At 35.3% G+C, this 13,306-nt stretch overlaps 2 protein-coding genes across 4 annotated transcripts; one reads left to right on the plus strand and one right to left on the minus strand.

Annotated features, from left to right (window-relative positions):
• Positions 1–42: 42 nt before the first annotated feature.
• On the plus strand, positions 43–10,979 carry LOC148624580 (kyphoscoliosis peptidase-like). 3 transcript variants are annotated; one of them, XM_088567276.1, is made up of 5 exons: positions 43–61; positions 8,138–8,365; positions 8,521–8,636; positions 9,168–9,284; positions 9,974–10,979. In XM_088567276.1, the coding sequence occupies exons 2-5, from the start codon at positions 8,144–8,146 to the stop codon at positions 10,935–10,937; spliced, it is 1,419 nt and encodes a 472-aa protein (XP_088423402.1). In that variant the 5' UTR covers positions 43–61; positions 8,138–8,143; the 3' UTR covers positions 10,938–10,979. The 3 variants fall into 3 exon arrangements, with proteins under 3 accessions (XP_088423402.1, XP_088423401.1, XP_088423400.1); XM_088567275.1 differs by lacking the exon at positions 43–61 and adding an exon at positions 7,670–7,726; XM_088567274.1 differs by lacking the exon at positions 43–61 and adding an exon at positions 7,772–7,792.
• On the minus strand, positions 4,358–7,216 carry LOC148624581 (uncharacterized). Its single transcript, XM_088567281.1, has 3 exons — positions 6,969–7,216; positions 6,068–6,217; positions 4,358–5,024 (listed from the first exon to the last, which is right to left on the minus strand). Exons 1-3 carry the CDS (start codon positions 7,189–7,191, stop codon positions 4,804–4,806), a joined length of 594 nt encoding a protein of 197 aa, XP_088423407.1. The 5' UTR covers positions 7,192–7,216; the 3' UTR covers positions 4,358–4,803.
• Positions 10,980–13,306: the final 2,327 nt, after the last annotated feature.

Here is a 13,306-nt window from a genome sequence, read left to right on the forward strand (position 1 = left end):
TGGATGGACTGAGGTTTAAATTGTGCCATGCTTTGTGCTTGAAGATTTACATGAAATTCATGTAAATACATAAAGTCCCTGTTCGGGCTGGCTAAGAAATGTATTTAACAGTGGGATCCTATCCAGAAATAAGAAATCACTTTACCCCCAATCTCGTATGTGTGTGTAGGGGGAAGGGGGGATACGCCGGTCGCCCCCTTGTATAAACCTTTACATACCCACGTGGACAAGCCAGTGCTAGTGAAGCTTCGAAAGTCTTGTGCTGGATTTATTATCGTCAACATCTGTCCATTGCGGCGGACGTGTTTTTCAACTTCTAATGGGAACAAATTGTGCTCTGTTACTCGCTGGCTTATTCCTTCCGCACTCTTACAGAGTATTTAGCTGACCTTACTCAAAAGAAGAAGCATAATTAGATAGAGACTTTGATATCAGTTTCCACTTTTGTCAGTTAAACAATCAAGAACACTTACAGGGGCGTAGCTCGAAATTGACAGATATATAGGCACAGAAAATACGGCGAGGGGTCTGGGTGCCGCTCAAAGCCCCCAGTGGGTCCAGGGCAACACCCTAGTAGGGGGCCTGGGGGGCAAAGCCCCCCCCCCTCGCCTGAACCTCACCGGTCTTAGGGAAAATCAATCGCATTTCTTTAATAAAGAAATATATGTTTTACCTGATTCGTACACCTAAATGGCTGAAGCATTTCTCCATATATACACGTTCGTCTCTGTTAAGTTGTACGTGAAGGTTAAAAAATACTACAGTATAAGTGTGTAAGTGTGCATATGAAGTCCTTATCTACAATTCAATATGGAAGAATTCACAAAGAAAAAGGTCATGAAATTTTATGTGTTCTGTAATTATTTAACTTTTTTCCCTTCTGAATACTATCTTGTTTATGGAAAGTCCACACGTCGGTTTTTTCTACGGGCAAAAACGTCAAGGTATATATCACTCTTACGGGGTGATGGATCGTTAGAAACGAGGAACTGGAACCCGGGAATTAGGGGAGGTATGAATGAGAGTTAAGAGTGCAAGCTTGTCGGATTATTACAACGCCGAATGGGACTTGATCTTTTTGTAATCAAATTCACTTTTGTGTCACAAAAATCAATTTTGCGGGACAAAAGTCTATTTTGTGTCAAAAAGATCAATTTTGTGAAGCAAAATTCAATTTTTGCGAGACAAAAGTCTATTTTGTGTCACAAAGATCAATTTTGTGAAACAAAATTCAAATTTGTGTCACAAAATAGACTTGTCTCACAAAATTGGAAAATTTGTAGTATGTTATAAATTTTGTTAATCAGTATCCATTTTTGTTGAACAAAATTCACTTTTGTCTGTACAAAATTGAATTTTGAGTACAAAACCACAAGAGTCACATTTTGCGCCCCGTAGGATCTAGATAAAATAGGAACAAAAAATAGGGTAAGTAGGTTAGTTGGTAAAATCCAGTTGTTTTTATTAGGTGAAAAAATTGATTCCTAACCTTGCAGGGAAAGGGTAGCTGAAGGCATCTGTCCATTTGGAGCACAAAATTGCATGTTTATCAGTATCAGATATTTCACTGAGGCCTCGAAGTTAGCCACATCTGGGTATGGTGGTTGGAACTGTGTAACGGTACTAGAGCTACTTGAAGTTGATGGCACTTCTGAAGGATACATGTATGTACGAATATCATTAATACTGGCAGTGGCCGCTGGCTCGGTATCTGCTAGAACATTCGCTGAAGGCTCAATCTTAATACTGCCTTCCTGTGATCTTTCATTTCTCCATTTTATTTTCTTGCGGAATTCGCAAATCTACTTTTATAGGAGTTATCGGAACGTTGGAATGATTAGTAGAAAGCCGATAACGGGTAAATGACGTTGGATTTCTGATTCCATGTTGCTACGTGAAGCGCAGTTGATAAAGTAATATCAGCCTTTACTGTACTCTCTTTATATACATTCATCAAATATTAAAAAGAAAAAAAAATAGTCAAAATTTCGTACAGGCACAAGCCTGTACGAGCCTTACGTAGCTACGCCCCTGACTTAAGATAAAGGACATCTAGACACTATGAAGTAAGCCCCATATCTTGATCGACCTGCACAAAATGGAAACTTATGACTAAACTATACGACAAACACGATTACTTCTCCCTCCGTGTCGACAACTGTCTCCTGCGGCAACATCCCTTCAGTACCTGCGTATGGAGAATTCCTATTTTTAGCTGTGCGAGATTTCCTTATCTCACCCACGGGTTGAGACAGAACACGGGCGCTTTACCGTTTACAAAATATGACATCATATTAAAATGATTGTCAATTAGACAATCATCCTCCAAAGCTAAGCAACGAGCTTATACAGTTCGCCCCACAAGTACCGTGCACCACGCTTCATAAAATTTGAATTATAACTTTAAAGTTATTATGGGTGCCGTCGGGGACTGCGCAAAAAAAATGGATAAAACGAGAACAAGAAGACATTAAATCTCAGTCAGAGTGGATAAAGGCGGACACGTCTTTAATTTTGAAACGTATGGAAGTTGTAAGTAGGTCAATGAGTGTCAATGCTACATCAGATGTAGCAAAAACATTGTCTACTCTACATGACAAGTATGTTGTTGTACTAGCAGACAAAGCCTAGAACAACATTGTTTTATCTGCAAAATGTATTGCACCCAATGTTTATTATCACAGGTAAAAGTAGAAAATAATAGCAGTGATAAGACCTATACTGCCACTACTCTCTCACCATACATCTGTGATATCCTGTTTTGGTCTCTCTACCAGAGACGATTATTGTGATTTGATACTTCACATCTACCCCAAAAGAACTTGAGACAAAGGATACTACAGACGCTGTGAAGTCAGCACCAGATCTTAACCTACACTTAGAGATCGATGATCAAGGAAAACTAGTGATCAAACTATATGACAAACGCGATGATTATTCCTTTCGTCTGTGGCAACATCCCTTCGGCCTCTGCGTATGGAGTTTTCATATCACTACTCATACGTTATGCCAGAGCTTGTCGTACTACGCAGACTTTTTCTATCACGCTAGACTTCTTACAATTAGGCTTCTGGAACATGGTTATGTTGCTACAAGTTTGAAGTCATCACTACAGTTGTTTTATGGTCGTTATCATGAACTCGTGGATCGTTATGGTGTATCCATCAGCACCACGAAAACTGATTTATTCAACGGGTCATAGTTTTCCTTCCCTCGTTTGTCTACCCCGGACTTGACTTTTTATGAGCAACTCGGCGGGTGTTTCTAGAAAAGCAGAGGACGCTTACCCTACCGGTGCACCTGGTCCATGCTCCCAGTTTTTAGTGGAGTCCGAGTTGCTCATTTACTTTTGCTACTTTGTATGTATGATTTTAGTTACTTTATGTTCTTTGTTGTGTATGTCTGTTTTCCATGTCTGGTCTTTGTCCCTGGATTACATTCTTTTGATTACCGCTATAACCTTGGTTCCCTTGATTACTCTTACAAATGGTCATCATCATGAACTCGTGGATCGTTACGGTGTACCCATCTGCACCATGAAAACTGATTTGTTCAACGTGTCAGTTTCCTTTCCTCTTTCGTCTACCCAAGACGACATTTTTAGAGCAATTCGGTGGATATTTCTAGAAAAGCAATAGACGCGTGCCCTACCGATGCAATTGGTCCATGCTCCCAGGTTTATTTGGGTCACAGGGACCCGTAAAAGTGACTAAATGCAAGATTAATGACATTGGGGTCCCGGTGGTATATGAACCCACTCATAAACTAAGACCCCCATATGAGTATAACCTGCATATAATCATTTTACGAGTACTTGTGGTAGGGTCTTGGTTGCAAGCTCATATACTTTTGTTTTTTGTTTTGTTTTATTTTATTTTTGTTTTTTGCTTTTGTTTTTGTTTTGGTTATCCTTTGAATCCTGGTTTTCCCTTGATTTTCCTTGTCTGATACATGTTTTTAGGCGTTAACCATTTTCGCCGATATGTGGCTCGTGGGAAAAGGGCTGTTAGGGAAGTTACTAGTATTCTAAAAAGAATTCTTCATTTATATATGTATGTCAAGAAATTAAAAGTAAGTCTGAGTGTTGCAACAACAAAATAGTCATGTGCATTTTGAGTAACAGATATTATTAATTGTATTTGTAAGCAATTTATTTCTGGAACACTAAAAAAATATTCTATATGCCGACCTTAAGCATGTAATTCCATGACAGACCCCTCCGTTCGGTAATAAAATGCAGTAAAAATTTGACCGAAACAAAAACAAAGCAAATAAAACCTAAAACATCAAAAGCAAAAAAACAAAACAAAACAGCCAACCAAATAAAAAAAACAAACACAACACAGAAACAACGACAATGTCTTGATGTTTTACTCAAAGTTCTGATTATCAAATTATTCGTATTAAAATTGTCCATACTGTTCACAATATAGTTAAAATAAGACCTATCAATTGTTCCATTCAGTCACTACATACAGTGACTGAATGGAACATTTTAATTAGATTGCACTGTTCTCATTCCGTTAGTTTGCGCATCTGACTATGTGACTTACTTTTATCCTCTTAGAAAATTCTTGACATTAATTAGTAGTCAGTGTATTTCGGCTAAAGGGTGTAATATGCCCCATTAACCACAATTTATAATTAGCTAACAAATGAGGTCGGAAAATGATAATCAGTTTAGAAGTTCAATGTAATTTCAATTAGTAATCTATGTACCACCATGTTTCATCTAACGGTCTTGAGTTTTATAGTAATAGCCATACAGATCACTTTAAAACTTAAATGATGTAAAAAGAAAGATCAATGAAAATGAATCAAGTTTGTTAGTTTGTCTGAATTTTCCAGACTGTTACGCCTAGATTGTTCCAAAAAGTCCTTCCTTTCTTGCAAAACAAACCAGCTGGCAATTAGTGGAAACACCACAGAACTAACTGTCAAACCAAAGGCCCACGACAGTCTGTACTTCTCATGTATGCCCTTAATAGTTACCCAACACAAGGCTCCGATGGAAGTACTTTGTACTGAAATGAACAATCAAAATAATTTGTACTACACAGTGGTTATTACCTATTTACTGGAATATGTATGCATTTTATGGGTCTTTTTTAAATGTTTTGCACAGATTTTGGGGTATTTTTCTTTGGTTAGTAAGCATATACATGTATTTTAGAACAAATTATCTGTTTATACATGACATATGTATGGGTGTCATTTCACATATAGTTCCATGGAGTTAATGCCAATGAATTACGTATTATAATCGTTTTCTATTTTGTCCCCTAAAATGCTATTTTCTATTGTACATGGATTTCAGGCGCGAAACTAGGCGGAAGCACGGAATCTGAGCTTCCACATCATTTTGCTAAAAAATAAAATAAAATAAAATAAAATAAAGAGGACAGGGAAGAAAAGAAGATGATTTGGTAATTTATAGGTGACGGGGGTTTCTTTGTTTTTTTCTTGATTTACTATGTCCTATTAGAATGAAGATCTATGAGTTCACGATGACGACCATAAAACTACTTCAATCTTTTGGCAACATAATCTGTTCTAGAAGCCTTATTGTACAAGAAGTCTAGCGGTACAAAAAGTCTGCGTAGTTGCAGCAAGCTCGGGCATAACGCATGATTCATACGCGGGTGCTGAAGGGATTGGCATTTAAAAACAAATACAACATATTGAATTGGGGAGAACAATTTATAGATTTAAAATATATCTTAATCACGGTAAATACTGGTATTATATGATAAAAAAACCCAAAATTTCATGATGATATTCGACTAACTTTTATGGGTCTCAAACGCTCAAACACCGGGAGCTTCCGTGGGCTTCGCTCCCAGTCCCCCACTGGCTGGGGGCCTTGAACGATCCCTAGACCCCTTGCCGAATTTGGGCTTCCACTTCAAAAAAGGTCTGGCTACGCCCCTGGATTTGATCGAATTTTTAATTTTTTAAAGAATGTTCTAACAGTCATTTGAAGGTTTACTTCGTTTAATAACCCTAGTTTTACCACATTTATTTTTTGTATGTTTAGAGTTTGTGCAATCAGTTTATCGAGTCTCACCTGTTAATATATCTAATACAATGCAAGACAACAGAATTTTGGCTCCATAGACTGGATGGCGTCTGTATAACCAGAATGTTATCAATGACAACAGAAAAAATATCACGGATAATGTTTCCAGAGCTTTTGCTGTTGTTGCTTGTGCTATATCTAGTAGAAAATTAAATTTTATTTCAACCGTAAGCAAATTAATTTTACAATAATAGCATACTTACATGGTTTGTTTACATTTCATTACACAGACGAAACATTCTGAAAATATTGCACAAAACAATTGTCTTTGACCAGACCTGTAAAAAGTTTTGCACGAAACTTATAAAATTCGAACCAATATATATCAAACTAAACACACTTATAAAACGTAGGAAAAAAGCGAAAAAATTATTTAAAAGAAAACACACACAAAACCCCAAATATAATCAGTACATTCACAAAAAAGTTGCAGTTATTTTTATCTGACCCAAATTCGAGGATGTTTTGCCGGCTATAAACATAATAATAACTGTACACCTTCATTTTAAACCATACGATAAATAAAAAATGACGAACGTCGGAGATTATTTGTAAAACAATGGCCTCAGAAAATTATCATGTTGTACAACTACTAAAATACTAGAAAAACATTCCAAAAATAGTTGTTATTGACGCTATTTTATTTGGGCTCATTTGAATCGCGGATTAATTGACTTAACAGAATCAAATATCAATATGTCGACTACCACCCATTAGAATTTTCTAATTTTTAAACAGGTTATACTTAATATTTTATATTTTTCATGAACCGCTTCACGGCTGTCGCAAACTGGTTATCTGTTCAATAATTAAATAACCTGGTTTACCAAGAGACCAAACTAATAAAAAAGCTTGTTCTAGTTCAAATCAAATTATTCTTTAAACTTACCGAAGACATGCGCGGTGCACTTTTGGTGTGAACCAAACCTGTGACAGACCCTCCACAAACCTAGTCGAATTATACTTTCTGTGTGTTCAAGATTTTGGTTATCGGGTAATACATTCCAATAAGGTGATACAAATCCAATGAAATGTATGACAAATCCGATAAAAATTAATAAAATTGATATTTTTAAATTTCTAGAGATATTTTGCATGTCGTTTAACCCCATTTAAGGAAAGGAAAGGAGTCTGTCTTTTTACGTCATATAAGGAAAAACAACAGGAAACTGTAAAATGTATCCGGAAATGACCACTCAAACATGGCATTCAAGCAATATGGAATGCGTCGGCTTAGAGATGGATATACTAATAATGAATGGCATAATCGTCTTTTTCATGGAAAATAACTTTTACTGATGTTTATTGTCATTGCATGTATCTTCCAAGTGTCTAGTCAATATGAATAATAATGTATTGTCTTCGTTATAATCAGTAACACATCAAACTATATCAAACAAAACTAACAAAAACAACACACACACAAAAAAAGCTCTATAATTATCATGATTAGGTTAAAATGTTGAGAACTGATTTTCACAATAGAAGAGTTATAAAGTCTTTTAAAAGTTTGGGTACAATACTATCAGAATTAAATGAGCGTTAAAAATATTTCTTTTAAAGTTATTGTCTTTACCTATCTGCTTGAACGTACAATAAATATCGGTTGTTATGTACATATCTGGCATGATCTGATTTTAGTCAGTGGTAAGTTTGTCAACATTTCAGAATTATTCATTTCTTATGGTTTACTTTGCTATAGAACCAATTTCAGTAACGATTTTATTGATTGGAATTTTAACTTTACATACTTTCAAGTGAGAAAGCAACTTGAAAAAAAAAACAACGAAAATACGACGAATCATAGTTTAAAAGCTGGATAGAATGTTGATGCATAAACATATATACAAGAAGACTAAGGCACATTCAAACTCTGGTTTCGATGCAAATATATTTCTGCTTAGAGATATATCCAATCAAATATCGTTTAACGATATCACTTATAGTTCATTGCGAAATAGAACTTGAATAAAATGCGTTAACTTGTATGAATACCGCACCAGAACAATAAATAATTAGCAAGTGCATTTTCTTATTACTGTATGTATATTCACGTAGGTTACAATGGGATGCACTCCGTCCATAGACGTTCATGTCGAGGCTGACGATGTCCAAGATGGTGACGTTGTCGGCTGTTTCTGTGGTGGAATATCTCAGGGATGCATGGGAAGGTTAAAGAACTCACCTGTACCTTATATACTAAGAGCACCTGTCGGAAAGAAGAAAGAAATAATCAAATACTCGGATATAGAAAAATTCAAAGAAATAGACGACCATGCATTAAATGTAGGTCTTTATATAATCTTCCATAGTCGATTGAACACGTATCACCCAAAAGCATATCAGTCACGTGTTAAAAATGCTCTTTTATACGTAATGTGCTTCAAAATTTATTCCCACTAAATCTGCACCTTAATTAACTGATTCGCATTTATTTAAAGGTTCCAGGATCAGCTCTGAAGTCGATCAAGAGTTTGACAAAATATTTAGTAGCCATATGTGATACCGACAAAGAGAAAACGAGATCGTTTTTTATATGGATTACAGCAAACATATCGTAAGTTCGTTAGTGAAAATTGCGGGCGGATTTAGAAATTTATCAATATGCTCACTGGTTTCGGAGTATTATTTTAAAAATGTTATAATAGTGGGACAGATACGGGATTTTAGGTAAGGGGACGTGAATAGAATTAAAGGCCGACCGACGCGAGGCAAGAAAAAAGTTCGGATAGAATTTGTGATGAATCAAGATTTCATGCAAAATTAAGATGAGGGCGTACACCGGGATTCTAATAATTACGCAATTGCTCGGATGAACATTTCCAGCTGGTTGGCTGCAACACCAAGGTCACCTCATTTTTTTCTTTTCCTTATTGCTATTGAGATTTTCTATTAACTTTTTTTGTAGAGTAGGAAGATGTCACGCAGGTGAAAAACAAAGTATATGTCCTTAATTGAAAACTATCATATGTCTTACACCGATTAATCAATATTGACATATAAATTCATTCGAAAGAATACTAACTCTTTGAAGTGCAACACACTTTATAATATTGTAAGATTTTTAGAAATGTCTGTAAATTTGTAGTTACGAAACCTCAAACAATAAAGGAGGTGGAGAATCCCTTACAGATCCAAACGCTGTCTTTAGAAGACGCGCTGGTGATGCTGTAGGCTACTGCAACTTGTTTGCCACCATGTGCAAGTACGTTGACCATTTCTTTAGGAAAGTTAAAAACCTTTTTGCATGTATATTTAGTTCTGCAAGTACAGATATTTACAGGACCAAATCAACAACACCGAGAAATCAGAATTCAGAATATCTGACACGAGGTGGCATACATGAAAAAAAAAACATACCGGACAAAGTTGCCTGCCATTGCAATCCCGAAGACTAACATAAAAACGAAAGAGCTATAATTTTGGCATTGATAACTACTGTCTCTCAAGATTTCAATGACAATTAATGTGCATTTATGAATATACAACTAACAGTGCATCATATGTTGAATAGCAACTCAAATATGCCCCTTTTTCCTTAAAAAAACAAAAAACAAAACAAAATACAAAAAAAAAACAAAAACAAAAAACAAAACAAACAAAACAAAACAAAACAAAACCAAAAAAAAGGTTACAAAATGCATTATGTCAGGTAAAGTTAGATGGTTTTGCTCAATACAGGGTCAAAAAAACATCATAAGCAATTTTAGAACCAAATTTACTCAGTCGTCTGGTTGTTTTAACGGCGTTCTTACTAGACAAAGTTCTTAGACCGATTCTTCATTACTGAAACTAAATATTATTCTAGGAATAATTTGACATATCCTTAGATTAAAATCTTGAGACTCTTAAACCGTTCTTTGAACCGATGCTGACCAATATTTTGTTTTACAGAAGTGCTGGTGTTCCTGTAGTGAATCTGTCTGGATTTGCCAAGCGAACAGACCACGATCCTGAGATACCATACACCCCACATGATTCCCCTGATCATGCTTGGAATGCTGTTTTCGTGGATGACGATTGGCGTTTTGTTGATTGTTGCTGGGGAGCCGGATACGAGGATGAAACCGGATACTGGGTGAAGAAATACGAAGAGTTTTGGTTCTTGACAGATCCGGATAAGTTCATTAACGATCACTATCCGTGGACAAGTTCGGACCGAAAGATTAACAACAACTGGCAGCTTTTGAAACAACCTATCACTTTGGCAGAGTACAATAAATTAGTCAAACTTGAGGAAGTGGCTAAAGATTGGGGACTTGACTTCTCACATAAGGAACCAATCTTGATCTTTAGAAAAGAAGTCCATATCACTATTACTGCGAGCATACTCGTCCGCAACATAACATGTGCAATGGAGACTATTGATCACGTGAAAATGGATGATTACACTTTGGTCTATCAGTTCGACACATTGACATATAGCGTTCAAGCCAGACCCCCATCACCAGGAACATACATCTTAAGAATATACGGCAAAAGGGACGGAGAAGTATCGCAACCAGCCCAACTTCTGGTCAAGTACCTTTTAAAATGTACTGACGTCAATAACTATGTGAAGTCGTTGCCATATGTCTTTACACATGCTCAGACTTATCATGTTACACTTCATGAGCCAAATACCCGCGAACTTCCTGCTAAATCGAAAATCAAAATACGACTCTCGTCTCAGTATTTGAGACAAATAATGGTGGAAAACATTCCATTAGAATGCGACGAGACAGGAACATGGGAAGGAAAGATCACCACACCACAATCGGGCGACGCAATAGTTATTTATGGCAGTACGTCCGATGATCCAAACGGCAAATTTCACTCTCTTTACAAATTCTACATTGTTGATAAAAAATCGAAATAAATAATACCATTTACGATGGTATTTGATTAAAATTGAACACTGTTCATTTGGTCGTTAATTCGAAAAGCTTGTAAATCTTTCTGTTGATGAAATTTTCATATACAGCTGCACTAAAGCACATACACAACGCGCATTCCCTATACTGAGTTACTAGTCCCGTGACAGAGATTACATTGAAAAATCAAAGACTAAACACTAAGGTTAAAAGAGGGTATCCGCTGAATGTCATACAGCGGGGTAATGCATCGGCCTTATAGTGCAGCTTTAACGGAGAGACAACTGTCTACGCCCAAAAGTGACCAAATCATTTACCATCAATTAAAGTTCCACTATATAGGTCACTGCAGATAACTTGATGAAAATTTGTAGATATAAAGCTGTATTGTGACACTTAAACAAGCAAATCAAACATTTTTTCATGTAAAAAGTATATATATTTCAAAACCTTACGTTATGGAGATCCGTGAAAAAAAAAGATATTCTTTTTTTTTCATTTTGTCATGAAAATCTTTATCCATGGTAACATAATAAATATATATATATAAGTTTTCATAACAAATTTTGGGTGCCTTCCCAAAATTAATTGTTAAAAAAAGTTTTCAAAAATATAAGACACTTAAAAACTGCCAGAAAAAGTAAACGGGCATAGTATTATTGTAAAAAAAGACAAATGAAAAGTACCTTTCTTTTCATCGTGATTTTAATTCTTAAAGTTCGTGCGAAATATTGCATTTTTGAAAAACAGCCAGTTGGTTAAGGGAAGAGAATCCAATCCGGTGAGGACCTGAATCTTTCCGGATAGCTTAAAGCATGCATTTTACCCCTCTTTACTTTCACAAGTATTGCATCTATTTATGTACGAATGCTCTACTACCCACAATATTTTCACGAAGTTTCATCTTTTATTTTTAAGTTTTACAAACTTAGACCGGGTCATATCTCATCATGCTGAACACTATTACCCGTGTAGAAATTTTGCCAAACCTGATGGTTGTGGAGATATATGCGAAAACTTCTGTCTGACCTCTTTGTTCTATTTTTAGTAACAGCGACCATGTTTTTTCACATATCAAAATTCCCCATATTAATTCTATGCAGAATACTCTAAGGAACATTTATACCAAATTTGGTTCAAATTGGTCAAGTAATGCCAGAGGAGAACTTTTGTGAAAGAAATAACATTAAAAAGAACAAATAAAAAAAACATTGAAAAAGGGCAAGAACTCTAATATGGCTCAACAATTTGAAAAGAGAATTTCACCACCATTATATCTCATCATGCTGAACTTTTACCCATGTCAGAATTTAAACCTAACCTTTTGGAGATATATGTGAAAAACTAATATCTGACTCCTATGTTATATTTTTAGTAACGGCGGCCATGTATTGACGATTAAAAATCCCCACCTCATCCATGTTCAGTTTTCAGTGAAGTCTGAGTTGTTCATTTACTTTTATTACTTTGTATGTAATATTTTAGCTGTTTTATGTTCTTTGTTGTGTGTGTCTGTTTTCCATGTCTTGTCTTTGTCCTTTGGAAACATTCTTTCGATTTCCGCTAGAATCTTGGTTCCCTTGATTATTCTTTCTGACACTGTTAATAGAGCTGAAATAACTACCATTATCCATAAAGTTGACCAAATCAGTTAAAAGTACAGGGTTGGGATTTGGCATTGCTGGGTGAACTAGAAGTTCATGAAATCTGTAAACAATTTAGTTATGCAAAAATGATTCCTGCTGAAATATTTGGACCTAAATGAATTTCTTTCTTAAAAAATGCTAGGGAGTTTTATATTTCTACCAGAAACGTAAATGGGGATCATTACGATAAACCATAATATACACCATAACTTCAAAGAGAAATTTGAAAAAGAGACTGATTATAAAATGCATGTACAAAATTTAAAAAAAAAGAAAAAAAATATTTAAATAATATAAAAAAAGATAGCAAAGTAAAACTATGACAGAAGCTTGAAATATTTATGTTAGAAAATTCTTCTTTTTAAAGTCATACCAGAAAATAATGCAACTATTGCTAAAATCGAATGTAAGTAATCATAACCATCCTAGACCAAAGATTTAAATGATGTTGTCTACAATTCTATTTCATCTTATGACCCTGTCGCACTATATTTTAGACATGTGACGAAAAATATCAAATAGGTTGGCTATAAAGGCACCGTTAATTTTAACCACCTTTTTATTCTAACAATCAATTTTTGTTGGATTGGTCAATCTCTTTAAAACAATTGGATTTGAGCACCTTACCCCCCCCCCTTTAAAAAAAAAAAAAAAGTTAGGACATCAGTAACAATATCCTGGTTAGATTTATTATCTAAAACACCCAAAATATCCAACAAACTTCCACA

This window comes from Perna viridis, chromosome 2 (assembly GCF_037379345.1).
Source record: "Perna viridis isolate PV_CMFRI_1.1 ecotype Kerala chromosome 2, ASM3737934v1, whole genome shotgun sequence".
Classification (NCBI taxonomy): Eukaryota; Metazoa; Mollusca; class Bivalvia; order Mytilida; family Mytilidae; genus Perna; species Perna viridis.

Excerpts from the sequence above, each read along its gene's own strand:
- LOC148624580 (XM_088567276.1), top strand. The coding sequence starts at position 8,144 with ATGGGATGCACTCCGTCCATAGACGTTCATGTCGAGGCTGACGATGTC. Across the intron at positions 8,637-9,167 it reads TGGATTACAGCAAACATATC|TTACGAAACCTCAAACAATA; the intron begins GTAAGTTCGTTA and ends GTAAATTTGTAG. Across the intron at positions 9,285-9,973 it reads TTGTTTGCCACCATGTGCAA|AAGTGCTGGTGTTCCTGTAG; the intron begins GTACGTTGACCA and ends TTTGTTTTACAG.
- LOC148624581 (XM_088567281.1), bottom strand. The coding sequence starts at position 7,191 with ATGGGGTTAAACGACATGCAAAATATCTCTAGAAATTTAAAAATATCA. Across the intron at positions 6,218-6,968 it reads GTGCACCGCGCATGTCTTCG|ATATAGCACAAGCAACAACA; the intron begins GTAAGTTTAAAG and ends ATTTTCTACTAG. Across the intron at positions 5,025-6,067 it reads TGTATTAGATATATTAACAG|TACAAAGTACTTCCATCGGA; the intron begins GTGAGACTCGAT and ends TGTTCATTTCAG.